This window comes from Oreochromis aureus, linkage group 7 (genome assembly GCF_013358895.1).
Source record: "Oreochromis aureus strain Israel breed Guangdong linkage group 7, ZZ_aureus, whole genome shotgun sequence".
Classification (NCBI taxonomy): domain Eukaryota; kingdom Metazoa; phylum Chordata; class Actinopteri; order Cichliformes; family Cichlidae; genus Oreochromis; species Oreochromis aureus.
The window spans coordinates 47,536,968-47,551,283 of record NC_052948.1 but is presented as its reverse complement, the minus strand read 5'-3'; the positions used below and the strand labels follow the sequence as shown (position 1 = coordinate 47,551,283).

The window sequence follows — 14,316 nt, the reverse complement described above, 5'->3', positions numbered from 1 at the left end:
TCCAACAAGCTGTTCGCTTTTACACACGATTCCCAGAGGCATTAATGGAAGCGAGAAGCACTCCGAGAGTGCAAACCTCCACCATGAGCAGTATTTACTTATAAGAGAAGAGTGTTGTATTTCATGTATATACTCATTTCATTATCTAAAACATACTGTAAGAAGTTTATATTGCAGTAAAAATCAGATACGGGCAACATGACAGATGTTTACATTGATTACAGAGACATTATGTAGGAGTAGGTCATGGATAATAGGTATCTTATTCCTTTTTCTCTTTCTGATGCTTTCTTTAAAGATCTAACACCTTTTGGGGTCAGCTTGAACGAAAGGCAGATGTGGGATTGTGAAATGTTAAAGTGAGGTCAGAGGTCAAATGTGACATGATGTTTGGTTGGAGCCTATAATGTGATATTTATGATCCCCATGTGCCAGAATCATTTCTGAAATGGTGCCAATAGAAACAGAGGCAGTTTCATTTGTAGCATAGTTTTAACGGTTAAAACAAAACATTTTTAAACGTTTGACCCTGAAGAAGAGGTCAGAGGTCCAATGACATATTTAGAGGCCCCATATATCATTCCCTAAACACTGATCAGGCCTAACATTCTGACCGCTGACACGTGAAGTCGATAACACTGTTTATCTCCTCATTGTGGTACCTGTTTGCAGATGAGCTATATTAGGGAGTAAGTGAACATTTTCTCCTCAAAGTTGATGTGTTAGAAGCAGGAACAATGGGCAAGTATCAGGATTTGAGTGAGTTTGACAGGGGCCAAATTGTGATGGCGACTGGGTCAGACCATTTTTGCACTGATCAGTATCTATCAAAAGTGGTCCAAGGTAGAAACAGTGATGAACCAACGACAGGGTCACAGGTGGCCCAGCCCACTGATGCATGCAGGGAACAAAGGCTGGCCTGTATGAGCCGATTCCACAGATGGGTTAACATAGCTCAAACTGCCAAAAAAGTTCATGTAGGTTCTGACAGATACAAGTGCATCATAGTTTGCTGTGTATGGGACTGCATATGTGCAGACTGGTCATGTGCCCTTCTGACCACTGTCCATCATCAAAAGCACCAACAATGGACACAGGAACATAAGAACTGGACCATGGAGCGATGGAGGTAGTGGCCTGAACTGATGATCTTCTGCATCACATGTATGACCAGGTATGTGCATTAGCATCATCATCATTTTGCCCTTGAAGGAAGATTTAGAGGTCAAATGCACCATGATATTTTAAATGGTATATATGGTATGTTCTGTGTTTAACATCTATAAGAGTCATTATTTCTGAGTTAGAAGGCTTTTTGTCAAAAGTTGGCCTTGAAGACCTTGGTGGATATAAGCCAAATTTTAACAGACACACTAGCAAAAACATAACCACCTTGGCCGAGGTAATGATTTCAGGGTGGTATACCAATCTGAAGCATCATCTTTATTAGTAATACCACTATAGACAAACAAGGACAGAGGTTTCCTGGAGATGTACAGATTTAATATTGGAGATAGAAGTATCACATACACATCAAAAACTCTTTTTCTCCACTGGTTTCAGTATGAAGACTGTCATAAGTTATGAAAGGCTGCTCGGAAAGGTTTGATCATTCCATTCTGGACGATTCACTTTTTGACACAACTGTATTACTGAACATTATAGTGTAATTAAAAAAAACAAAACAAAGCTACGAGTCAGCCAGTGCTGTCCACTTTAGACCCCTTTAGAGGTTTGTTTGTTTTGTTTTTTAAGCCTTTAAGTGTCCCTGCTGAGTGAAGCTCTTTCAAGTTCAAAAGTCCCGGTCAGGATGTGTTATCTGTTCTTCTTCTTGTCTTTCTTGCTCTTGCTCATGGAGCTCTGAGGAGTATTTCCAGAGAGGGCTGTAGTGTGGCCGCTGGACTTCAGATGGTCAAACAGCTTGTTTCTTGTGGAAAACTCATTATTGCAAGTGACACAGCGGAGGTTCACTTCCTTCTGGAGGTGGAAATGAGATAAGTGATGAAAGTGACGATTGTTTTCTAACAACAAGTGCTGCATTTGAACTAATGAGACAGGGTGAAGCATGTCTCGGCACAGTTCTCCTCACATAATAATTAGAATTTAATTACCAATACTATACAAAAGTCTTGAGCCACATGTATTTCTTTAAATTGGGAAATAATGCAAACATACAAGGAAATAAAGCATATAAGGAAAAAAGTCTTCAGTGAAGAGTAGATGAATCAACTCAAGGTTCAGATGCATCTCTCAGATCATCTCTCTTTGCTGAATTTTTAGGATAGGAGATACGGTGCTACTTCTTTGATCCTCCACTAGTCCTGTTTCCTAAAACGCTTTTAAGAACACAGTCCAATCCATGCTGAGATATGAGATATTTTCAGCTCTTTGTGGAATCACTTTGTTTCCAAAAATCCAGGGTTTTGTTTTTGCCTGTCAAACTGTTATCTGTTTTTTGTAGATTGCAACATCTTTAGACACTGTTGCAAAAGTGCCTAAGGACACCATTTAAAATGAATTCTTTGCCAAGTTATCTCTGCAGTGTCAATACAACACTGCTTTATTGCTTGAGTTAGGTGCATGCTTTCTGTTTTTATGTTGGAATGATTCACCTATTTGTCTAGAACATTAACAAACAAAAAAATGTCTGAAGGTTTAGGTTCAAGGACTGGACTGCAAATGAGTGAAAAAATGTCTAAAGAAAAACCCTGAAAGACCTTCAGAAAGTCTGTCTCCTTGAAAGCAAAGTATAAAGAAATGTGGGGCGGCTCAAGACTTTTGCACAGTACAAGAAATATTTTTTTTTAAATCATCTGAATTCTGGATTTTACAAACCTCAGGAAACTGTTCTCCTGTGTGCTGCTTGACATTCTTTGGTTTGTCTTTTCCTCCTCCCTTCTTTCCCTTCGTCTTCCCAGTGCTGCAGAGGTAACATTCACATGAAGGATTAAAAAAAACAACTAAAAAAAAAAGACGTTATCACGCTGCACAGTTTCACCTTTGGAATTTGTTGGTTCCCTCCTTTATCACACCAAGTTGAGCCCCACACATCCTCAACACAAATGATCTAGCAATTTCTTTTTTTGTCATATGCATTTTTCCAATTTCTGGTTTAAATATTATGTCACAGAATACAACTTTATTTAAAAAAAAAAAAAAAAAAAAAAAAAAAAGTGTAGCTCAGACTGTTCCCCCAGTGAACACGTTTCATTTTGTCTCGTTTGCTCCTGAGATTTTCTCTCCACTTCTTTTCGCCTTTTTCTTTAACCCAGAATGAAAGAAACAACATTAACTGTCACATTGCTACAACGTGCACATTATTGTAAAGAAAAGTACTCTTGGAGGAACACAACTCAATTCATTGTTCTGTTCATTTTGTCCATCATTTGGAAAGATTTTGGGGCCACGGTGACACGCTGTCCCCTCACTTTTAATAGACTCAACAGGTATTCATGGCAGCTTTCAAACTAGCTCAGAGTTCCTTGCTTTGTTAACTATTACACCACATTACTCTGTCTCACTCACTCACTCAAACACACACATATCAAATAAAGTGCTTGGGCGCAGCATAAAGTTTAAGGACACTTGTAAGGATAAAAGCACTACAGCAACCTAATCTGACTCAAGGACCTCGGGAACAGGAACAACACCGCAGAGTTAACGAGCCATTTAGAAACAATCTGCAGCTAATCAAAAATTTGACATAAACATAAACAAGAGATTGTGCATGTAAGACGGACAGCTCATATATTCAAGCCATGTAGATAATACATGTGTTAAACGGGTATTAATTTTACACCCTGCCTGCTCAAAAAAGTGAGAGCCTTACTCTGGGTGATTACTGCAGTGATTAATGTTTCGGCTGGCAGCAGGTCATTTAACAGCTTTAGCAGCTTCTTAATTCTTGATGGACCAAGTTGTTCAAGATCCCCATGTTTTATGATCTGGCCGGTTGCTGTGGCGATGGCTTGGGGAAATAAGGGAGCGGCCAAGAAGTAAAAACAACTCAGAAGATTGTTGAAACAAGTCAAATTGAATTAAGAGCTGCCTGTGCAATATTAAAACCTGGAAGGGTAGTGCTGAAAGTGAGAGCATTTCCACACCTACAATATGAAGTTTACTCAAGGGACAGGAACTGAACAGCTGTGTAACCTTAAGAAAACCATTTATCAGTGAGGCTAAAGGACACAAAAGGCTTCAGTTTGCTGGGGAGGATTAACACTGGACTCTCTCGCAATGGAAAAAAGTCATGTGGTCTGAGTCTAGATTTACCCTTTGTCAGATTGACTGGTGCATCAGAGTAAGGGGGCTACATAAGTAACTGACATATGAGGGCTGACGCCGTTGCCGACATTCACGCTTTTATTTGTTCTTATGCATTATGTGTTAATTAGCGTGTGGTTTTGCCAGCAGATCGAACAAATAGAATTCTGGGACTTTTTTCCACTCTTTGTTGTTGTCAGTTGTTTTTCTGGGATAAAAACAAAACAAGTAGCCGGAAATGCACAGGAGGAATGAGTAGTTGTTGGCTGTGTTGACTCAACGTGTAGTTCCAAGGTCACATCATCTAACTACGTCAGGTTAGGGGTGCAGATTTCCCACTGGAGCATAAACCCCCAGAGGCGGATGAAGTGATGCACCCATCATGCATAGCGTCTACAGTACAAGTCTATGGGTGGTGTTATGATCCGGCGTTGCTTCAGTTGGTCGGGTTTAGCTTCGGCAGTGAGCTCAGCTGACTACCTTAATAAACTGAATGACCACATTTTTCCCACCATTACATTTTTTCCTTCCCTGATGGCACAGCTATACTACAAGATGAGAACGCCAGGATTCATCTGGCACATGAAACATGAGAGTCCAGATCTCACTGAGAATTTTTGTGATGTGCTAGAACCGACTTTACGCAGCAGTCCGAATCTCCCATTAATACAAGCTTTTGGTGAAAAAAAATACACAAACAACAAAAACAATACAACTCTGAACAGCCATGCAGTGTATACCATCTTAGCTTACGTTCTCAGCATGCTTCAACTCAGTGTTGCCACCCAGCAACTTAATGACCTTGCTTTGGTTTCTGCAAGACAGAAAAAACTAGTACCTAGCAAACCAGCTAAATCTACAGCATTATCTAAGCCGCTGAATGCTTTCAAACAAAACAATGCAGAGAGACTAGTCGGTATGTGTGTCTGCTTTCACAAAAGAAGGAGAGAGAGTGAGAGAGTGAGAGAGAGAGAGAGAGAGAGAGAGAAAACAACAAAACAAAAGCAACACTTGACCAGAAGACAGACCTAGAGACAGTTAAGAAACCAAACTGACCTCTTGACCTCTGTGGGAGGTAGATCATCCTGCTTCTCAGGCTCCGTGGAGTCTGCTGCTGACTTCTTGGAGGCATCTTCCTCACAGGTGGTCAGTGTTGGTTCTTCCTCATCTTCCTCCCCTGGAGCACTTTGCTATGGAGGAGGAGAGCATTGGAAAGAGAAGGCGGAGAAGTCTTCAGAAAGATTCAATTCACAGAACCAGGCACGAACAATGCAAGCGATGACGGTGATGGTGATACGCACTGGGGCCGCTTTCTGCTGTTTTCTTTTCCGCTTCTGTTTTTTGGACAGCCTACAGGAGAGGAAAGAGAGCTCAGTAAAAACAACTCAACTTTTTTAATACGATGCATCACCAATAAGTTAAAAAATTAGTATGCTATTAAATGGACTAAAAATTGATTGTTTTCACTTGTTTGTGCATTCGTATCTGTGTTACCTCTCCTGTGCATTTTCTCCACACTGCCTGATTTTTAAATTTCCTAATGGATTTCTGATTTATTATTATATTATGCTTGCCAATCAGGGTAGCAGAACAGTAAAAATCAAGTTTTGAGAAGGAAAAAAGAAATTAAAAAAAACAAAATTAAATATATACTTTTGCCTTGGCTTTTCCTCTTCCTCCTCTTCCTCCTCATTTTCATTCTCACTTCCCTCCAGATTCAAACCAAGTGCATCATCTTCCTCCTCCAGCTGCTGCCTTAGCAAAGCCACCATTTCCCGATGCTTTTTAGACTTCTCGTGGTTTTTCATGCTGTGAAGAGAAGGTGAAGAAAGGGGTAGAAAAATATAAAAAGCGTGATGCACACAGATAATAACAGTGATTACGCTGTTCCAAACTCATCTGAGATATATATAAAACAAAAAAAGTTTGGTGCAACCTTTTTGAGTGCAGTGCTGAAAAGGTAACGTTTCACACTCACGCTTTATCTGACTTGAAGGATTTGTCGCACGCTGGGCAGTACAGATCATCGTAATCGTCAATCGTCAGCTCGTCTCCATCCGGCTGCTCGGCCTCTGTGATTGAACATTTATGCATTTAGTGTAGAGAGACAGCCAGCAAACAGGAGGCTCTGGTTTTTACTGTACACTAGCTTTAAATCCTTAAAGTTGGATTAATGCTGCATTCCTTTTACCCTGAAAGTCGAGGAACCAGAGCTGAACATGTTCCAGTTAAAGCATTAGTCATAGCCAGAAAAACAAGCGGAGGTTTTTTCTGTTTGATTTTTTTTTTTTTTTCCATTCTCCTATCAAAGTAGACCCTCTCAGTCATCACTGACAGCAGCTTTCTTGTTTTCCTGCATTTAAAAAAAAAAAAAAAAAAAAAATGGTGCAGCAAACGCTGCAGCTTGTTCATGAACAGAGCATAGTTGGTTCTCTTTATGACTTGTTTAGGGAGTCAAAAATCACAACAGCACAGTAAAGATTAAAATTCTACACTTGCTGCTGCCGTCTTGGATCATCGGGGATTATTTGAGTGGGAACTTGGGATTTCGGACTTCCCGTTTAATCTCGACTACAGCATGAATGATGATATAATAACAGCACCAATTGTATTTATGTAGCACATTTATTTAAACCCAATATGCTTAAGACAAAAATCGAAAAACATACAAACCTGCAAGAGTTTACGATGAAAACACAAAAAGTAAAATACAAAGTTATTAACAGCAAGCCTGTGATAACAAAAGTGGTTCAGTCTGTTTCTGAGTGTATGCACAGATTTGATTGACCCTCAGGTTTGCAGGCAGCTTGTTCCAAAGTACAGGACAGGACTCAGACAGTGTTCAGTACCTGCTGTTCATGCCTGAGAGCTGGGGAAAGTTGTGACTGGATATGCTTATTATCAGAGATTTTATAAGAGGAGGAGATCTAACACACAAAGGCTCCTGAACTTTATCCTACATGGGATGGTGGTTGTCCCACTTTGCTCACAGAGGGCCAATCGGCCACTGAATCAGCTGCCTGTGGTGGCAAAAAGTATTCAATGCATCAACAGTTTTCTAAGTAAATACATTTCTAAAGGTGCTATTGACATGAAATTTTCACCATATGTTAGTAACAACCCACCCAATTCACACATGCAAATAATTTATGGCCATCGGTGGTTTGATTCAAGTTTTGTGTAATAATGAGAAAAGACACAGGGAAGAAAGGGAGGTGCAAAAAGGTGTGGAAAGTCATAACAGCAGCTGAAATCTATCAGCAATTACAAAGCAATCTTGCCACTTAGTGCAAATTAATATCAGCTGTTCAGTCCCAACTGATGACTTATAAAAAGATGTCTCATTACCAAGGTAATGAAACAAGAAACATCTCATGATGGGTAAAACCAGTGAGCTCTCACAAAACCTTATTGTTGCAAAACGTACTGATAGCAGTGGTTACAGACGAATTTCTAAACTACTGAAGGTTCCAGTGGGCACTGTTGGGGTTATAATCCAGAGGTGGAAAGAACACAATGTCATCATGAACCGACCATGGACAGATGTTCCCCGCAAGATAGACCAGACTTAGGAGAGTTGTCCAAGAGCCAAGCGCCACAAATACTGGGAGAGTAGAGTCTGGTCAGATGAGACCAACATTGAACCCTTTAGATGCCATAACACACCATGTTTAGAAGTCAAAAGGCACTGCATATCACCCCAAAAACACCATACCAACAGTGTAGTTTGGAGGTGGGAACATCACAGTGTGGGGCTGTTTTTCAGCATATGGCACTGGAACGCTTCATCTAATTGAAGGACGGATGAATGAAAAAATGTACCGGGACGTTCTTGATAATAATCTGCTGCCATCTAGTAGGATGATGAAGATGAAACGAGGGTGGACGTTTCAGCAAGAGAATAATCCCAAACACACAGACAAGAAGACTCTCAACTGGTTTCAGAGAAAGAAAATAAAGCGGCTAGAATGGCCTAGCCAACCACCGACCTGAATCCAATTTAAAACTCTATGGAAAGAAGCTCAGCATTTATAGACGGGGCTCACGGAGCCTTCAGGATTTTAAAGATGTTTGTGTGGAAGAATGGGCCAAAGTCAATGCATGCGACTAGTTTCTCCATGCAGGAGGCATCTTGAAGCTGTGATCACCAAGAAAGGCTTTTGAGCAAAGTATTAAATAAAGTTCAATACTTTTCCTTTGTGTCATTCCTCATTAATACACATAAGTTAATTATGGACTTCTGTTGCTTGATTTGTGGATTGGATGTGTTGTAACCGACATCTGGAGAGAATTTCGTGTCGGTAGCACCTTTAGAAATATATTTACTTGTGTGTGGTTTGCCTCCCCATGATCATTATATAAATTTTAGATCCTTAGCCCCTCTCGCATTTAGATGGGGGCTTCAAAACAGGCTCCCAAAATTCATTCCAATATGGCAGCTCGGTAGAAGGCTGCTAATACGCAGTCTCAGATGTTTGTCATATGCTCAACTATTAGAATATGTGTTCAGGACTCGACAGTAAAGGAGTCCTGAACACATATGAGCACAACCGACCAACTCACAATTGGCAATTTAAATATCTGATATTCTGATATAACAGTCGATATTTTTTTTTTTCCTGTCAGCCACACCAAACATCTGTTATGAGTAATTATTTATTTACTCTTTTATGCTCTACTGGGCTCAGGTCAACTGATTCCTGTGTTTGTGGCATTCCAATTGTGTGCGCTAAAAACAGGGAAGTTGCAGAGTGGCCTCTAGTGGACAAACTGTGCAATATCAACACAATCATAACATGGCTAATATCTAATATCAGCTGATAATATCGGCCCGCCGATAAATTGGATGGGCTCTACTGAACATGCAACAGCTGCATGCAGACAGTGTCACATCAATAAAAATGAACTCGTCACAGCCATTAATCATAAATCGGAAACAAACAAGACACAGGTTAAGACTACGGCCGCTGCGATTGTGTCACCCCGAGTCGGCACTCATGATCACAGACGATCAGCCTCGCCGGCATTCGGTGAACCCGCTACTTCAGTTTTATGCAGCCGCTGCGGAAGGTGCACGACTCTCGCTGAATTCACCACCAGCTGTGCCGCTGTTTCAATGCACGATTAGCCTTTCTTCAGGGTCGGCCGTAATACAAATATTATTCCAAGCGATACAATATTGTCAGATAATGCAAAGGTCCTCATAAAAAATTCGCTCTATGACCTTTCGAGGCCATGCACTGATTTACAGCCCAGCCTTGGATTTCTGTAACTCATAAAAAAAAAGATGTATTACATGTCACTGAATTGCACTAACTTTAATGACATTGGCTACAGTAACTGTTTACATTCCTACAATTATTTACTTTTTGATACAAGCAGCTTTGAGAAGACCATTCATTATTGTACTACTTGCCATATATCATTTAAAATATAAAAAACATAAAGCAAACAAGGAAATGCTTCCATTATGTTGCGAAATCCGTGACTGTTTTCTCAGACATGGACTTGATATATGCTCGTGTTTCAGATGTTAAAAAAACAACAACAAAAAAATTCTTTTTTTTTCCCCCCAGTATCTGCACACAGCGTCAGTTCATCCAACACTGCATTTACTGAAAACTTTACGCCCACACAACCAACACAGCTTTTTCCCTGCAGACTGCGCCTCAGCCTTCATAGTTAAGGTAGCTGTGTTACATCACTTAGAACTCCTAGTCAAGTGCAGTTATGGGAGTAGCATGTCCAGTTCATCTGTATATGGATGTGTCCATCTCTGATGTGCTGTTGAAGGTAGGAAAGTTAGAAAGCCTATAAACAGATGGGATAAATCCAGGTTTTAATTGGTCTACTGTTTACCAGTAAATGTGTCATCACTGTTTACATATTTGAGGGACCGCATGTTGTGTAGCTATGGAGCTGACCTTCTGAGGGCCACTTTATAGCTGCCGTTCGGCATGGCGCGACAAAGTTGACGTCAAATTGACGTCATGTCTGCTGTCGCAAGCCGCAGTTTCTGCTGGTCGTGAACCTCTCGATTTTTGTAACCTAGCGTGTTGCGCCCTTGCCGCTGAGTTGCAGACATGAGTGCATGATTGTGTCAGTTTGTAATGATTTATCAGTGCATAAGGTCAGAGACTGACACATTATACAGAAGTTGCAATAGTTCTAAAAGATCAGACTTAACTGCTCCTACACTAGAGCTGACACGAAGGTGTTGCCTGAGTGATGCCACCTATCGTTCAGCAAAATACTGCAGCGATGAGCGTTAATACTTGTTGCTGTGTGGTGACGTTACCAACGGCGTATGACACATAATGGCGACACAAGTGCGACATGAGAGAAGGTAACCCTTACCTCCGCCCTCTTCGCTGTTCTTCTCCAGCTCCTCTTCCTCACTTTCAGATGCATCTCCAAACTCTTTTCCGTACTGAGCTTCTATCTGCTGCAGCTCCTTCTCGAGTTCAGACATGGCCGCCCAGCTCTGCTCCTTATACTCCTCTGCCAGTCTTGGATGGACATACAGAGCAGTGTCAGGAAGAAATTTTAAAAACAAAAACTCAAATCTGTCCCCAGCTACTCATCTTTTACTCACTTGGCCTGTTTGAGCTTCTGCTGCCGTCTCAGCTCCTCCACTTTCTTAATCTTCTCGGCGTTCTGCTCCTCCACCAGCTTCCTGTGTGCCTGCACGCGGCGGTCGCGCTTACGCACAAAGGCCACCAGCTGTCGCACCAGATCGTTGCGCTCCTTTCGAGCTTTTTCTCGAGTCTTTTTGTTCTCCTTCTCCATGGCCCTCTTCTCCCAGCGGTTGGAGGCCTGCCTCGTATCGTACTCCTCCTTCCAAGCAAAGTTTTTGCGAGTGCAGAAGCTCTGCCAGTAGCCATAAAACACATGCACTACCTGTGATGCAAAAACATAGAAAGCAAGTCTTGAAGAGCAGAACAGAAGGATCTGTGTTTGTTTTACGCACGGGAAGTAGCAGCTAAAGGAAAACAAAAAAAACTGCTTTCTGTTTGAAACAGCTGCTGACGTGTGTTTTAAAGCCTTACGGTATCGTAATCACTCTGCGAGTCCCCAAAGGGAGGAAACTCCTCTTCCTCTTCCTCATCTTCCACCTTGCTGTGTTCCATCTCCTCCTTAACAATGGACTCAAAAAGATTCCTGTAAACGGTGTAAAAGCCCTAGGGAGAGAGGAAACAGTAAAAGAAAAAATCTGAGAGACACAAAGAATTTTCTTTCCCACAGTCCCTCAGGGCAGCGCTGCCAGAACGATCAGTGAATGCTGATGAAGTAGCCGGGTTCAGGGTCAAGGCATGGGCATGCTGTGTAGGCTGAGATGGTAGAGCAATATACTTCAGAGTCTACCCTGACCCTCTAGTTCATTGTCATAGCAACAATATTCCACTAGGGATCAGTCTCGCTCATCAAGCACCTTCAACAGCCATTAATGAGCGGTCCACTGAAGCACATTGAAGATGGGAAGATAAAGGATCTAAGATAAATCCCCATCATTAAAATTTACAGCTGTGATCTTTGATTCTAACGAACTACAATGGGTGAAACCAGCTGATACCATGATGCCGGCTTACAACCAAAGAACGAATTTGTAGTCTTCAAGTAGGATCTACTTTGATGGTGAATCCCAACTTGATTTGGACCAAGCACACATCAGTTTCATTTTAGACAACAGCGTAACCTCCAAGCCTACACATACAGCTGCATTCAGCTCCAGTGATTCTTTGTCAAATATATATTTTGGAAATTGAGACAAAAAATAAATAAATACATTTTAAAAAGCTTTGGTAGAAAATTTTAATGCTTGCTTTACCTTAGTTTCTTTTATTAATTCACTTTACTACTCTCTCCACACTTTGGCTACGTAAACACTAGCCTGGATGAATTTGAAAACGCTGCTCGTCCACACTATCGTTTTCAGTCGTTTTCACAGAGTTGTGCGTCCACACTGAAACGACCGAAAACGCTTACGTTCCAGTACTGCGCATACGTGAAACGCAAGACGATTCAACCTACCTCATTTCTGCTGTTTATTTACTTTCCGGCTCTTTGAAACGTCGCGGCAAAATGTTGAGGAAAAGCGCCGAGTTTTTTTAAATGGACTAACAATGAGGTGGAGTTGTTGCTGCGAGTAACACAAAAGTACAACGTTGCAAAAGCGAGTGAGAATTAAAGAATTTGAAGAAAAGCTGTTATCTCAGGTGTGAGTGGTGCCACAGCTCCCGAGTTGAGTTTCTCTTCCAAATGGCCCCAAACAAGTTGTGTGGGATTTGTTTTGAGTTCCAGGGCATTTTTATTACAGCCATGGTTATCGCACATCCTATCGGTTTTATCTCACATGGTTTATGCTCCTGATAAGCCTCACAAACTTAAGCCTTGATTATACTTTCAATATCCATAAGTCTGCAACGGTCTGCTTGGGTCGGAGTGACGTGATGTTTGTCAAGCGGTAAACACTAGGGTCCACATGGACTCCAGTAGACTCCATGTCCGCAGTAGAGTATAATGAAAGCTTTAAAACTATTTCTTTTCACGCCCACCAACAGATGCAGCACAGAGAAAAAAAATTACATCATGTTGGTAGGTAATGTTTCTTCCCTTATTGAAATTCCTACTTTTTACAATACGCATTTTTATCTTTCTTGTCAAGAAAACAAAATTGTGTTAAATAATCTGACATCTTGAGGCAACACTACCCTTTGCGCACACGATCAAACCCACACAAACCTTCTCGTCATCTCCGTAGCCAGAGTAACATGTGACCGTGAAGTACTGCAGCAGGTCAATGCTGTCGTCTTCATAATCCCCACTGAGCCCTCCTTTCAGCAAAGCCTCCCTATGATTGTCATACCTGTAACACATGAACACCCAGAAGCATCAGTATGATTTATCAAGTCTGTACAAACCAGTACAGCTCAGACTATGAGCAAGGCTCTGGAATCTGCGGGTCGCATTATTCGGACTGCCGTGTTTGTACGAACCAAGCTCTCTCCTGTGGGTCACTCAGGACGTCATAAGCTGCCTGAATCAACTTGAACTGCTCTGCTGCTTCCTCTGCATTGTCCAAGTTTTTATCTGAAAGTTTCAGAAGGAAAAACAAAAACAACACTTTGTATTAGCGGGACTCCCTTGCCTAAAAGACTTATTGATAACCCCATGAAGCAGCAAATCCTGATAGTGACATGTTGGTGCAAGAAAGAAATAAAGAGATGAGAAATCAGACAAACACAACACAGTCTATAGCACTGAATTCCTGCAATGATGTCAGAAAAACACTCACAGTGATGTCACAGTTCTGAACTGACATCTTTTGCTGTTGTAAATAGTGTGATAACTATTTAAATGCTGTCCCTGACCAAACAGCCTAACCAAACAGGACTACAAATAAACTGAAAAGAGCAAACCCTCCCCGAAAATCAACTAAGACTAAACGGCTTAAATTGTGACTACATTTTTTTAAGTAATCAAAAATTAGATTCTACGACAACTCAACATTAAATCTCCTCCCACAATGCTAAATGTTATACACGTATATCTGAGAAGATGCTAACGTCTCAGTACCATTATTATACTGACAGGTTGCTACCACTCACCAGGATGCCACTTCAAGGCCAATTTACGATAAGCTTTCTTCAAATCATCGTCTCCCGCGTCACGTTTCACACCCAACACTTCATAGTGACACTTCATTTTTAACAGCAATCTAATAAACAGAATCAATGATCACGTTGTCCCAGGCGAGGTTAACGGTAGCATTCGGCTAGCGACCGGCTAGCATACCCGCTGTATCTCTGAAAAAGTCAGACTTATTTAGCGGTAGCGACAGTAGTGTGATGTTAGCCCTTACATGTTTACTGTTTCTGTCACTTACAAACAGCTTCTATATCTGAAGTTACTTTTAAACGCGTTTTGACAGCGTAATACACACCACTGTGTGCAAGACTGTCTGAGCTGAAGCCGCTAAATCTCGCGAGATTTCTTCTTTGCTTCTTTCAAATACCAGTAAATTCCAAGGTTTGGCTGATCTTTGTTGCCCTC

The 14,316-nt window shown here is 41.2% G+C and overlaps 1 protein-coding gene across 1 annotated transcript; it reads right to left on the bottom strand.

Moving 5' to 3' along the window:
* Nucleotides 1-1,477: 1,477 nt before the first annotated feature.
* Nucleotides 1,478-14,273, bottom strand: dnajc21 (DnaJ heat shock protein family (Hsp40) member C21). Its single transcript, XM_031754570.2, has 12 exons — nt 13,872-14,273; nt 13,260-13,353; nt 13,006-13,129; nt 11,313-11,444; nt 10,859-11,163; nt 10,621-10,772; nt 6,242-6,335; nt 5,917-6,072; nt 5,565-5,613; nt 5,320-5,453; nt 2,836-2,920; nt 1,478-1,977 (listed from the first exon to the last, which is right to left on the bottom strand). The coding sequence occupies exons 1-12, from the start codon at nt 13,966-13,968 to the stop codon at nt 1,816-1,818; spliced, it is 1,584 nt and encodes a 527-aa protein (XP_031610430.1). The 5' UTR covers nt 13,969-14,273; the 3' UTR covers nt 1,478-1,815.
* Between the last annotated feature and the right edge of the window lie 43 nt (nt 14,274-14,316).

Coding starts and splice junctions, on each gene's coding strand:
- dnajc21 (XM_031754570.2), bottom strand. CDS start 13,968: ATGAAGTGTCACTATGAAGTGTTGGGTGTGAAACGTGACGCGGGAGAC. Junction 10,773..10,858: donor CAGAAGCTCAAACAGGCCAA/GTGAGTAAAAGA, acceptor TGTCCATCCAAG/ACTGGCAGAGGAGTATAAGG. Junction 5,454..5,564: donor AACAGCAGAAAGCGGCCCCA/GTGCGTATCACC, acceptor CCTCCTCCATAG/CAAAGTGCTCCAGGGGAGGA.